This window comes from Lonchura striata, chromosome 13 (assembly GCF_050655825.1).
Source record: "Lonchura striata isolate lonStrDom1 chromosome 13, ASM5065582v1, whole genome shotgun sequence".
Taxonomy (NCBI): Eukaryota; Metazoa; Chordata; class Aves; order Passeriformes; family Estrildidae; genus Lonchura; species Lonchura striata.
The window spans coordinates 8,863,696-8,878,401 of NC_140715.1; the positions used below are offsets into that span (position 1 = coordinate 8,863,696).

General features: G+C 36.2%; 1 protein-coding gene across 3 annotated transcripts in view; it reads right to left on the reverse strand.

The window, feature by feature from the left end:
* Positions 1-319: 319 nt before the first annotated feature.
* Positions 320-14,706, reverse strand: part of GABRG2 (gamma-aminobutyric acid type A receptor subunit gamma2) — a 63,837-nt gene continuing 49,450 nt past the window's right edge. For 2 of the 3 annotated variants that reach the window (XM_085591198.1, XM_021549499.4), the window contains 4 exons: positions 7,286-7,438; positions 5,558-5,763; positions 3,755-3,778; positions 320-2,319 (listed from right to left, as the gene is read on the reverse strand). In XM_085591198.1, coding sequence (XP_085447324.1) covers positions 2,044-2,319; positions 3,755-3,778; positions 5,558-5,763; positions 7,286-7,438 — 659 coding nt within the window. In that variant the 3' untranslated portion in view covers positions 320-2,043. The remainder of the gene's footprint in view (positions 2,320-3,754; positions 3,779-5,557; positions 5,764-7,285; positions 7,439-14,706) is intronic. The other variant, XM_085591199.1, reaches the window with a different exon arrangement.

A 14,706-nucleotide genomic window follows, 5' to 3' on the forward strand; every position in this document is an offset into this window, starting at 1 on the left:
ACCTGGTACCCATGTGAAAGGTGATTGACAGTCATTCAGATAGTGGAGACTCTCTAAGTAGATAAAGGGAAGTTATTTCTCTTTGGAGTACTTCCAATCCAGTGATTTTTAATTTTTTTTTTTTTAATTGGGATAAGAACCTTGAAAATAGTTCGTCTCCATTTTTTTGAAGTTATGTGTGAGCCATTTGACTATAAAATGAGACAATGCAGAGGGTTATAAGGATTATAATCATGTATATTTAGGCAGCCGATGAATCCAGCTGGTCAAGTAGTCTAGTTCTTAAAGCATGCTTTTAACAAACTCATCACAGAAAAACTGGAGTTGAGTGCAGTAGTTTTATTGAAAAATTTCACAGGTGTGTGCAATTCCTTTATTAAAATGTTTTCAAATACATTGGACTAGGTGCAATTGATGATCGAGATATTCCTTTTTTATACATTTTTATTTCCAAAACTATACAGACATTGGAAAACTTTCCTTTTCCTCTATTTCAATTAATAATAATTTTGTAGTGATAAGCTATAGATCTCCCTTTCAAGCTGCAAGCCCACTTTTCTGGAGGTGGCATTTTGCATCTTTGACAATTAAAAAAAAGAAAACCCAAACTGTCAGTCATATTTACATGTGCTTAAGGTTGCATAATTGAGCATCATACAGATTCTGAAAACCAATGGTTTTCAAAATTCACCCAGGTGGGTTGAAGGTTCTAAATACATACATAACTGCATACATGTGTTTTAGTAGCCAAGACACCCTCTCTTCCCTTTTGTTTTCGAGGCTATCTATAAACTCTGTGCTAGCCATGGTAAAGGTTTGTTTTAATAAAGGTACTCACTGAGAGAAAGCAGCTCTGACAACAACTACAGCTGATCAAGGACATGAATGGGTAGAGAATTGTATGTGTATATACAATAGAAAGACTAATGTTTCCAAATTAACTTGAAGCTCTTATGTAGGAATAACATCTAGAATAAAAGCTATTTACTGTACTGGATTAAAGGAAAAAAGACCCCCACAAACACTGGTGTAAGGAAAAAAAGTGGAGCTTAAGGTGGGAAAAGAACAATAGAAGCACATGGATTGAATTTAGAAGCTGATCTTGCAGTGTATAATTACTGGAGATTCAGTTGAAATATAGCAACATTATCAGTGGAAAATGAAGGCTACAACTGCAGAGGACACATACATTATACTTTATGAGCTATTATATTGGCCAAACAGATGTGTCTATATTATTTAGTTGAATCCTTAAGGCTTCTCTAATATCTTGCATGACAGTGCTGTCTGCTTGGATCTTCCATGCATGAGGGAGAGGGGCAATTTTTAAAGAAAAAAGAAAATTAGGTTTGTCCACATTTCAATTACAATAGCACATCCAGAGACACAAAATAAAAGACAAAACTTTATAGTACCTTTTTTCATTTATTTTGGCCCCAAAAGATGCATGCACTAGGCTTTATGTACTATAAGGTATTGAAATATTTACAGCATTGTACATGTGCTCTTAAAGGGATGGCAAAGGGAAAGGTCTGTTTTCATCCTGGTGGGAGTAGAAGTTAATTTTCCTAGCTTAATAATACCTACTCAAAGTGAGAGATGACTCTTCCAAAAAGAAAAGCCCACAGAGAATAAAGCTATAGCATAATTATAGCCAATGTTAACAAACTGTACAGCACTTTACCTGGGAATTCTCCTCTCTCTCACTCCTGCTTGGAATCGCAGTATCAACTATTAAGTGATGTTGCTATTCTCCCCTTGTCCTGTCTGCCCTGTTTCTCTCTATTCCAGCAGGCATAGGTATATATTACCTATTGACATGATTTTATTTTTAAATTATCTTGACATGTGGAATGGACATGTAATTCACAATAACCTGATGGCAATTTTTGGACGAATGATATGACTGATATTTACGGGATTATGGCACTAAAGAATTCAGATCACTATAAAGCGCATCATAAATACTTCAAGTGGATTTAGGAAACCATCTCTCTAAGAAATTCAGTGAGTAAGGCTCGTATCACTGATTTCCTACTGCTTTTAGAGGTACAGATATGATACCCAATAGACCAGGTTGAACAAGCAGAAGGCAGTTGGGAAGAAGATGCGGGCGTAGGAGTCCATTTTGGCGATGCGGATGTGTATTCTGCCGTGCCGCCACGCCCCCGTCCGACAATCCTCAAAGCAGCAAAAAAAACTGGCACAGTCCTTGCCATCGAGACACTCGTACCCGTACTCCTCATCCCTTTCTTGGAGGTGTGTGGCATTGTTCATTTGAATGGTAGCTGATCGGGGGCGGATGTCAATAGTAGGTGCCTAAGGTGGAGTAGCAAAAGAAGAAAAAGACGGTAGGGAGAGAGACTTTGTTATTATCACCAGACCAGCTGGGGATGATGGTCAACATGTGCATGATGGTTCTGTGGGGGTACATGGGAAGCTGCTGAGGTGTTCTAGTGGCGGTATGATCTTGAACTTACTAAAAGCAGTTGCATCATACCCTTCAGAGGAAAGCAGCACAACCCAATCTAAATTAACAGCTATGGGAAATAAGCTTCAAAGCTAAACTGAGTAAGCATGAGAGTTAAATGAAACATCCAGGAATGTAATAGATGGTATTTTCAGTTTTTGCTTTATAGTTTATATAGCTGCTTGGTATCTGAAGGCAATTTGTGTATTGCACATGAAAGGAACCGAATCAATTGGAAATGCAGGATTTTAAAAGGGGTGGTTCATGGTGAGAAAAAAAAAAGTATGTATACACAGGAAAAAGGCAAAACCTAGTTTTTTTGAATAAGATTAAGGGAATCTCTATAAGACTCTCCAGTTATTTGAATATTTGAAGCTTACCACCTACTAATGTTCACCAACTAGAAGGTTCAACATGTTCTGGATTTTATATAGTAGCTGTACATGTATATATACATACATATAATTAGAATGAATTGAGAAAGTAAAGCTTTTAGAACACATTCACTGGGTGAATGCTGGGATGATAGGCATTGAAATTTCATGCTCATAGTTATTAGGAAAGCATAACTTGATTCCATAAGTATGTAAATTCAATGTCATTTATTTTATGTTGCTTCTCCCCCCACCCCAACCCCCCACCCTTTTAATTTTTTTTTATAAAATCTCTGCATTTCTGGATAGAGATAAGGTTTCGATGTGCAACACAACTAGATATATTAGCTAATTTTCTAAGTGTGTTGACCCAGTGACAACATTAAAAATCTATATGTATCTTAAACCCTTTCAAAACTCTATTTTTTTTTTCATATGATGCACAGCATTTGAGTAATTGATGGTGACATTGAGGTTTTTTTCAGGCCAATATCAGAACAGATTTGGCTTTAACATTAGGAGTGAAATCACAAAGTTTAAAAATCCAGGGTCAGAGCTGAGTTCCAAAAGGGTGCATTGCAGGTTTTAGGCTAGCTGTTGCTATTGGATCCTATGGCAAATTGAGAGAGAGAAGCAGAAATGTTTTAATGTTAAACTCTCAATTCATGCGATCCAGTAATGGTTGGTCACTCCTGAACTTAGGTAAGTTCAGAACCGTAGTGGTATTTGGGCTGCTGAATCAACTCTACGAATTGTTAAGAAATTTGTAACCATTCTACTTAATTAGGAAGTAGCTTGAGTAGTTTTCTCATGAATTAAAAGACCAAACAAAACACCACTCTCATCTAAGCTCTAATAGTTAAATTCAGCAGTCGCATGCAGTGAATTTCCATTCCAAAAAACATTATACCTTGAAGGAAAACATCCGAAGAAGCTTTCATTTTGTAGACAGAAAAGAGAATCAGAGGGTTTTGTTTTAAATTAAAGAAAGGAAAGAAAGAGACAAAAATAATGTAAATTAAAAATATGTTTCTAAAACACGGTAAGTCAAAAATAACTAAATTTATAGAAAGATTGGGATTACAGCAATTGAAACAAGTATCTGTAACATAAAATCCCCCACATTTTCAACTTATCACTGTCTTGTTTACATCTGGACCAAAGACATAAGATATCAAACTCCTGTTAGATTTTCATAACCTGAGGGAATGCTAGTCTGTTATGCTGAGCTGTTTTGAAAGAGACCATTCACAGTATATAGAAGCACCTTTTAGAAAGAAGGCTTTTTACCTGCAGACTGTGCCCTGAATATTCTACTTTTATGGTTTTTAGACTCTGTGGTTGGGATTCTGGCAAGCATTTATAGTTCTATTTCCACCAGATGCTCACAGATAGGCAATATAAAGAACAAGTTGTTCCTCCTCATGTGGATACCTTAAAGTGAAACAATTAAATCTGAGGTACTTTGAGTTTTGCTCCTTTACCTGACTGCATGAGACACACACACACAGACATTTCTATGTCAATCTAACACAGGACACATTATCATTTTACATTTTTTTACAGTCTACTTCTCAGCAGCTATAAAACTTGAAATTATAAGAATAGTATGTAGTGAAAGGTTCCTTAACTGCTATTTTTTTCTATATTAATTTTTGTGATATATTTTAAAACTAAAAGAGAATATCTTCAAAAGGCCTTGTACATTTTAGCAGAGAAAATACAAATTACTTTATTCTTTGTGACGAGCCTGAAATGGAGATGAAAATACTCTTTATTAATGCTAAACATTTTTACTTTATTTTTTTCACTTTCTGTTTTAGTTTGGTTGTTTTAAGTGTTGTGTTTTTGGGTTTTTTTGTTTGTTTTCATTACTTTTTGGTTTATGGGGGTGTTTGGATTTTGGTTTTTTTTTTTTGTTTGTTTGTTTTCTTGGGTTTTTGTTTTTTTTTTTTTTTTTTTTTTTTGGGTAGATGATTAGGCTAAATGTTTTAGAGATTCTAGACAACACATTTGTCAGCTCAGTTGCCAAAGGCAAGGAGAAATCTGTCCTGGACAAAATAAGCATCAAATTCTTTCCCTGTCTGTGCAAAAGCTGAAATCACTACTGAGGGTATTTCCAGGATTTTTTAAGTTGTTGCTATTATACACATTATTTTTACTATTAGGTTGCATATATCCATAAATATCATTATAAACTACTGCAAAATCACTTTCTAAGGCAGAGAAAGAGGTAAATAAGGTAAGAAATAAAAGAAAAAGAATTTAAGGAAGCAATGGAAAGGAAACGGATGCTAAGGGGAAGCTGGAAAAAGCACACCAAAGTTTGAATATAGAAGTTTAAGCAAGGTAGTCATGTCAATAATGTGGACATAAGCTAATGGCATAGAACATTACTAATACAGAGAAACAGAGATATTTTCTATAAAGTGATCTATTTATAGCATAAATAATGGCTTTGGTAGTTGTGGTTTGCAGAGCACATTGGCTAAAAAGATCTTTATCCTAAGAAATTAGTTCTTCTGGCATCCAGAAAGCTGTAATATGAGCTTTTGCTTCTCAAAGTGAATGTTTGCATTCCTGTTGTTACGAAGGATGGGTATATAGGTAATAGAGAAATATGAAAAAAAAGGGGCAGTTATAAAGATGGATTTAAATACTCTCTCAGAAAAACTATGTAAATTTTAGGCCTTGTTGGTAAAAAGATACATACTGGGTTTTTCTTCTTTTTGTCTTTATCCTTGCTTGGCTTTCTGTTGCTGACAAAGTAATGCAAGGTTCCGTATTCCACCAGTGCAGAGAACACAAAAATAAAGCAGACTGACACAAAAAGATCCATGGCTGTCACATAGGAGACCTTGGGAAGAGATTTGCGAGCAATTGTACTTAGGGTGGTCATTGTCAGGACCGTTGTAATTCCTGGTAGATAGAGGAAAACAGAAATAACATTACTTCAGGTAGCAAACTGATTTTGCCAGTTATCTCTCTGTGATTGGTTTTGAAGTGTGCCTGGAGTTCAAACACACAGCAGAGGTATTCAGTAGCACATTCCAGCAATAAAAGGTCAGTTCAGTGGGAGCTTAGAGGATTAACAGGGGTAATGCAGCATTTTTGCATGGTCACGGCTAGTGTTGTTCTGTAGAGTACTTTGGGTAGATTAATTCTAAATTTAATTTAAAGTTTTGGTTTTGTAGTTTACTTCTGGGGAGGTTTTTTTTTTAATTGAAAATTGAAGTTTAGTGTTTGTATGCTCAAGTAATTAAAGAGAGCAAGAGAAAGATCTACAAAAGAGAAGTACTGTGACATCCCTTCCCTTTCAGAACATTATTTCATGTACTGTGATGTAAAAAATGTGAAAAAATGCATTAGAACAGTTAAAAATCTCCCACATGTTTTATGGCAAATTTCACACTGTTGGTTTTACCTTACTGGTGCAAATTGACCAATTCTCAACAGAGGGACAAGTCTGCTTTGTGTATCTAGGTACAATTTTAAATAATAGCTGAATGCCTTTATTAATTTTGAACTTCTTTAAAGCAGGTTTTATAATCTCTTTTTAAAGAGGGTGTGAGAAAACCAATAAAATGCTTAAAGCTTTCTTTTATGGAAGCCACTGGTCCTCTGTTTTGTTCTTTTTAGGTAGTCTGGAATGGAAATTGTGTACCCTATTTTACACTCCAGTGCGTGCTCAGTGCTGTGGTTCTGTGAAGAAATGAAAATGCAGAAGGAAAAACTGAAATAATTCTCACTTGTGTGGATTTAATGTAGAAGTAGAAAATGTGTTAAAGGTTCTCTAGCTGAATGTTTCTGCTTTGTTATTTCTTACTGTTACAGCTGCTTTGCACAAGCAAGATTAATTTGGACTCTTAGTTTATTTGTGGAGCAGTTGCAAAATGTGTAGAAATTTCTAATTCTGATTAATTACATGTCACATTTTCATGTATAAGGTTTTGGATACCACCAAATTCAGTTGATTTCTTTGACTGATGTCTGTACTTGATTGTTGGTTTCTAAAGTGGTCATGGTTGTACATTCTCCCCTTATTACCACTTGGACACATAGCAAGAAAGGTGGATTCCTTCTAGGTAATTTAATTTGTGTTGCCAGTCATGGTGATATGGAAGTAGAACAAGTGAAGCTAATGCATCCTGCCTCTAATCCAGCTGTGTGTCCCCATCCTCTTGATGTTTGTAAAAATTCTGCTGTAATCAGAAAAAATATCAAAGCTTTTATTATTGACAATCTGCAATAGTCAGAATGTGACATGATGAAGAGATGCAAATATAGCTCAGTCTGTGTTATTCCTTGGAAATTACTGCATTCCTCTAAATGAGGAGAGTTCATGTGAAGTTGTCTTGTTCTCATATTTACAAACTGATGATCTGCAGAGGTGTCAATTAATCATCAAAATGCTTGAAGAAAACAGGAAAGGCAAACTCACCCAGTGATGTTCTGGCTGGAACTGCATCCTTATTAATCCAGAAAGAGACCCAGGACAAGACAACAATAAGTGTGCAGGGAATGTAGGTCTGAATAGTGAAATAACCCATTCTCCTGCTCAGGTTAAAGAAGACAGACATGACTACATAGTCTCCTGTAAAACAAAAGCAGAACACAGAATAATATGTTAGAAAACCAGCCTAAAGTTTGTACATAAGAGCTAGATGCTTCCTATTCCACACCTGGGCATAAATGTTAAAGTGATTCACCAGATGGCAAATACACATATACAATTTCAACACAGCTCTAGCTCAAGAACCAGTGGATTTTCCCCACTAGGAAAATTAGCAGTCATGCAGATTCACTCAGGGAACTTTGCTGTATGATTTCAAGGGTAGCCTGCCTTGCAGAACAGGACTTGTACCCAAGTAATTCCTCATAACCACACCTGCCTACTATGAGCCTCTTGCAGCAGCCCAGGATCCAGGGACCCAGCCTTCCTCCAGTGTCTGTCCCCATTAGTGTGCTCCCAGCTCCACTCTCAAGTGTTGCCTGCTTTCCTAAATTTTTCATGTTCTTAACTATTCTTCAGGGCTATGCTGTGTCAGTAATTATTTTTTTTTTCCCCTGCTGGTCTTCTGTTGTATTTTCTCCTTTAAAATGATTTGAACCCACATTTCCAAAGTGATCCCAAAAGCTAGGCTAGAAGTTACTCAGGTGTACATAACACACCATTCATATTCAGTAGTTTGTGAATTGTCTTTTCAGGTTCTCTTCCCCTCTCAAATTAAGACAATTCCATATGGGTTCAGGGACAGAGCAAAGCTTTAGTTTTTGATGTGGATTTTTTTCTAATTTAGAGGTTTTTTGTTTTGGTTTTAGTTGTTTTGGGTTTTTTTGTTCATTGGTAGTATTTGTGGGGTTTTTGTTTTGGTTTTGTTGAGTTTTGTTGGGTTTTTTTGTTGGTTTTTTTTTGTTTTGTTTTTGGTTGTGGGGTTTTTTTCCTAAACAAAGAAAACTCCTACTTCTTATCTTTACTTCTGATTACAGCGCTTCTGGGAAAAATCTTGACTGCAAAGGAGCTACAGAACCCCAGGGTACAAAGACTTCATTGCAATTCAGTGCAATGCAACCTAGAGAAATCTCTAATGGACACAGGATATGTTTAGCAAAAATAGAGTGAGCTAGTTTTCCAACATTATCAAAGAGTCTCTGTGGCTAATGCAAGTTCTGCTTAGATCAGTACCTTTAGTTAACATTGAGTTCCTTCTTTTCTGGCATAAAAAATTTAAATTTCTCCCAGAATAATCCCTTTTAACCTGACCACAGAAGAAACTTCAAAGATATTTTGTGTCTTTGGTTTTTTGGTTTTATTTTTAATTTGAACGTCCATATTCCTGGGATTGACTGGATTTAGTTTAATTATATTATGTTATAATTAATTAAACAAAAAACATAAAGCCCCCAAATTTTAGATATGCAGTTTTTAGGGTGATACATGTGAATATGAGCAAACAAATGTAATAAGTACAGTCTGATTTTCTTAGGTCACAGATAACTTTCCATTGTATGTGCATGTTCTTCATATACCAAAAAAGTCCAACCAACCTATCAAAACACCAGCACTCATCAGCAGCACTGCAAAGCTGAAGCCATAAAATTACAGTATGACGTATTCTTCATCTCTTTGGATCATATATTAATATCCCAAGGAGTGATTATTTTTTCAGTTCTTGGAATTATCCTTTTATTCATTCACCTTTATATATGCTATTAATAACATTGCTATTTCAATTTTATTCTGCTATGATATGGCAGAAATCACTTTAAGCAATAACTGGTTGACTTCCATGCAAAAATTTCGAAAGGGAAGGATTTCGTGCTCACTGTTATTGTATCAATTTAATAGGACAAAGAATTTCCAGAAGTAAATATAAACCCGAATACAGATTAGAACATTAAAAGGTGCCAAAGGTCCAGAATTGAGGTTTAAAAATTAGACATTTCATTGCTGTTCATGTTCCTTTCTACAGAAGTTCCAGCTGCTTTGGGCTCCTTTGAAGTAGATGAGTGATGTCCCAGATGCCAGGCAGCTACTTGCTCCTTACTTTTTGTCCTATACTTGCACAGGTCTTTTTGCCCAAATCTTTGGCAGCTGTAGTCCTTCTGCCCTGAAAATATCAGACTCCAGCATAAAAGCCAGAACTTTCCTACTTTCTGGTATTAGAGTTAAATCCAAAACACAGCACCTGTGCTGAGAAGAGCTAAATAGAGATTATTTAGACCAAGGCTTAGTGCCCTCCCTGACACACTGTCCTTGTTCAGGAGCTGTGTGTGCAAACCCAGCCCAGGGGTGCTGTGGATAACCACCAATGTCCATTTGTGTGTGTGGAGAGAGAACATCCTCAGCCCTTCTATTATATACACTATTTCCAAATACTACTTTTTTTTTGTTGTTTGGTTTTAGTGGTGATCCCCTAGTGTCCATGGAAACTTGTCTGGGTTTTTCCCTTAACCCAAGGAATGCTTTTTATACAGTAATATTTTTACAACATTGCATGCATTATTTTAATTTTTTTTGTTGCTCTTCTTAACATAATCCATAGCACGTCTTAAAACATAAACTGAACTTGTAAAGGCCTGAGTCCAGTCACTGGCAGTGAAACAGAGCTTTGAATTCTGTCATCTTGAAGGTGCACTTCAGGGGGCAGCTCTTTTCCCATAGAGCATTGACAGTGTCCACAGGACATTTGCCACACAAACTGGAGAGACTCTGGGTGCAAGTGTTTCACTTCTAATCAAACGCTCCCTCTGTTTTTCTTTTTTCTTTTACTTTCCTTCTATTTTTTTTGATGCATAACTTCATAAGCAAATATGTTTAGAAATAACATCTCTCTGCTAACAGATTCCAAAAGTTCAAAAGCAACATAACTGTTATAGGACTTTTCAACCCTTAAAACTATTATTACACAGTCCTTTGTGCAAATAAAGACTTTCTTCCCTAACTGATACTTGCATTAAAAAAATACAAACTACTCCAGAATTATATTTGTAGGAAACTCTATCACTTTCTGTTATTTAAAAGTCCATAGCATTGTTCTGACAGACCTTACTTCTCATGCATTGTAGAATTGGAAATGTTTAAATGAAAGCTCAAGAAAATAAGAGACTATATATTTTTTATGAGTTTAAGGTTTCTACTAATGGAGAAGTTAAATCAGGGGAAGTAAAAATTTCAGTGTCAACTATAACTTGCCAGGCAGTGTGGAATTGACCAATATGCAGAGTCACTCAAGGATGAGTAAATTCTTTTAAATTACATCTTATTTTATAATCTGATGCTGCAGGCACTGTTGTGTTATGGTATGTTTCAGATCCTTACAAAAGGAATAATGTCAATATTTTACCTTGCTTTCTTGGGGTTTTGGGAAGTAGGATGTACAGATGACTTTTTTCCAAGGTAAATGTAAGAAAAACAAATGGAATTTAGGAATTGCCAAGACAAAGCAAGGTAATAATTCTGTAATGTACTTAATAGTAATGTACTTCTAGCCTTGAACTAACATGTTCTGGTTTTGTCTGGGACAGGGAGCTGGCACAGGGCTGTGCTTGCATTTAGCATGAGCAAAATGTTGATGCCACATTGATGTTTGTTGGTGCTAAGGTGTTTTTACCCTAAGTTCAGGCATTTTGATATAACAGCAGGTCTTCTGAGATTTTTAATAACAAAAGTACTCTGAACATATGCAAGACCTAAGATGTGAAGTTTAGGACTCAGTCTTTGTCACGACACATACATCCAAAACCTCAAATGCATTAAGAGCCCTGTGGAACATGAACTTGACAGTGCCTTGCTTTAATCACTCCTTTCATGATGGAATCTTGCCATGGCCCTGCTTTTATCCATATCCAGATTTGGTTTATTTTCTGACTCTATTCATGCACTTTTCAGCTCTTTAGCTGAGACCAGTTTAAATACTCTGTTGTTTTCAGATTACCTCTGTGCCTCAGGTGATTTTTCACTCCTGGTGTGATATCTGCATGAAGCTGTCAAACTAAAACATTAGTTTAGTAAAAAATGGCCAGACTTGATCCTCAGCACAATGTCATTCATTAGTCCTCACTTGGCAAATTTTTAATCTTTTCATTATTACTTCATCCTCTTTCCTTGAGCTCTCCCTTGTTTGTCCAATATTGTCTGCTGCAGCAAGAAAGCTTCTCATACTGCCAGATTGCTGTTTGGAGCACTAATACACTTGTGGAGTTTTCTAGAAATGAAAGATAATGCAACCTGGCAGTATCTTTGTAAGACAAAATGCTTAAGCACTCAACGTTTGACATCGTAATTAAAAGATTTTGGATTACTTAGCCTTTCACCAGAGACCTTACTTGTCCCATCGTTCATTCTGAGGTAAATTTCTATTGCATGTGTCTAGAAAATAACACCCCCATAATTTTAAATTTTTAAAGAAATACAACATTTCCCTGGAAAAAATAATCTTATTACTCTGAGGAGCATAAAAACTGACCCTTCATATATTTAGACCCTTCCTCTCTTTCTCTGAATATACAGATTTCTCCTATTCCTTTGTAGTAATCTGTGTTTGTATCTGCATATAGACAGACATAGTCTTCTTCATCTGAAGATACAAGTTAACCATTTTCTTCAATGACATATTTAAACCAGAATGCAATCCCTCAGGAAAATGGTACCCAGGTCATATTTATCCTTATGTATAAATACTCCTATCATATTTTCTACTAAGTGCATATTCTTCCCAGTGATGTTAGGAAGATCAAGAGATGCAGAGCAGTGTTCTGACATGAGACAGAGCATCTTCATGCTGCCACACTGTTGAATATTTCTCTTGGGGCACACAGAGGAAGTGCATGAACCTTAAGTCATTTCCAGAGTAGGAGATAATTTGACTAATGCATCAGTATTCAATGCTTGTGACCTTAGTCGACCCTTGCGAAAGGTTATATTTCTAACAGTCCTGTTCCATCCTAATTTACACATGTCATAGCAGTCTGTATGAACTTTGGAAGTTGTGGCTTTCCTCCTACTCTATGCTTGTGTGATACAGTGATTTGAATGCCAGGCTGCTGTTCTACAGCAGGGGAAGTGAATTCCTGATTTAAGGAACCATCTGTGCATGTGTGCTGGCCTAGGTCCCAAAGGTTCAATAGAAGGAATTAGTCCTGCCAGGAAGCACAGCCAGGGGGAATGTACACTGTACTTAAGTGATTTAATCAGCTCAGTGGGTGTGATCCTTCATTGCTCCTGGCTGAAGAGTCGTTTATACCTGTGCAAAGCGAATGGGGAATTACACCCATTAGTGCTCTCTTTATGCATGCTTAAGTGACTGTGCAAAGTGCAAGGTACTGGGAGAAAAGCCTCCAATTTGTACTCAGAAGTGATTTGGAAGCTAGTGCAAATGCAAGAGAAAAGAACAGCTTTATAACACCACAAAAAATTGGTGTCTTATAGTTCAGGTAGCAACACTTAGAGCTAAGATTATCTCACACTTGGTATTATGAGGATTCTTTCTGTTGTTTAAAACACTGCTGGATTTAAATTATTAAACGAACAGCAGAATAGCTTCAAAAATAATATATTGGCCACACAGTTGAGTAACTTGTATGTGTTACTTCATGTCATTCTCATATGGTTTTTGACTGGGGAAAATTCAGTGTTTAATTTCTGTTAAGGATAGGGGGTTTTGAACAGGGAAATTCAATTAGGCAAAGGGCTGGCCTTGTTATGGGTTCACATTATTAAGTCATTCATGGCTAACTTAAAAGCTTTGGGAAACAGTGATTGTGTACATAGACATGTCCGTATGGACAAGGTTTTTAAGAGTTTATAAGAAGACTTTATTTCTCTCTGTTTCTTACAAAGCTACACACCATTCTGAATGGCAGATACAGAGTGGCTCTCTTCTCAAACTGTGTTTGTTCCTTTATATATTCCACTACCTAAAATCTCCAGAATTTCTCTGTGCTGCTGAGAGTTTACAGCACAGGAGCTCATCACCTCATACTGACTCCAGGGTATCAGGAGTTTCATTGTGGAGATCTTCTCCTTGAGTAATGACAAGCCTTCTACCCCAGGGTCTGGACAGGATTTTCTTTGAGTGTTTAGTTTCCTTAAATATTTTTGTCAATGTTTAGTAGTATAAAAATCAATGTCTGTTTCAGTAATTCTGATAATGTTTATAATGTAGTGCCTTATGTGTTTAAGATTTGAAAATCTGTGGAGAAAAAAAATTACGTAGCAGAACATTGGTAATGTATCAATACTTGCCAGCAAAAACTACCAAATACCTTTATAATATCGTTTTAAAATGTGAAGTTTTTCTCCACTATAAGAATTGGTTACGCTGCCAAAAAAAGTCAGCTAGAAGAGTAATGCATTATCTAAATTGTCCCAGAATTTTTAGCCATCACCTGCTCCTTAAGGACAGATTAAATGACTAAAAAAACTAGGATTCATGTAGGTTATAGATTATATGGTATGTAATAGGCACAGTTTTGTTAGTGCAGCAAATACCAACCACCTGGTTCCTACAGACAGAGATGCACCCACTGTCCAGATTCCCAATGGGCTTTTACCCCCTAAATTTACACAGAAACCATACAGAGAGGAGCAAGCACTTTTAAAAAGAGTTGCTTAAAGAGACATGTGAAAATAAATATACAAATGGAACGTTTTCTCTAAATTACTTCATATAAATAACTATATAAAAAAAATTACATGCTTCTAGATGGGAAACTACCCAGTTGATCTTCCTGGATACATAGGGTAAAATGCAAAATCAAAACCTCGTGCCACAGGAGGGCACTGTCACCTCAGAATAGAAATGAGAAAAGCTTGCAAGTCTGCCAGTGGAAAACTGAATCTTAAAAATGTCTAATTATTCTTGCCATTGAGTGTTTATACAAACACCGAAATGGCACAACTGACTTGTGTGGCTCTGTTAGTAGAGGAGCACTTTTAAAGACCAAACTAAGTTTTGTGTGATAGAAATATCCTCCAAGTAGCATCACCTTTATGCGACAAGTAATGAATGTAAACTGAATCAATTGTTAATGAAGAACAACTGTGGCAGCAGAATTTATCTTCTTTTCCTCATAAATAGCTAATAGATACATCCTTGTTCTCTCTCTCTTTTGCTGTTAGCATGGCCAGCAGTCTCCTTTTCTGTTAGGCAGAGAACACAGCTAGTGCTCTTGGTTTATTTTAAAAGAAGGAATGGTAAATGGTAGTTTGATGGAATAGATGTGTTTTCTTGGGTTTAGTCATGGTACCTGGAAATACCATTAAAACAGCAGTGCATGATGTCTGTGAACATCTCCTGTAGGAGCTTTAAATCTCTCTGGTTCTTAAAAAGTTCCTGGATTTGTACAGACTATAAAAAT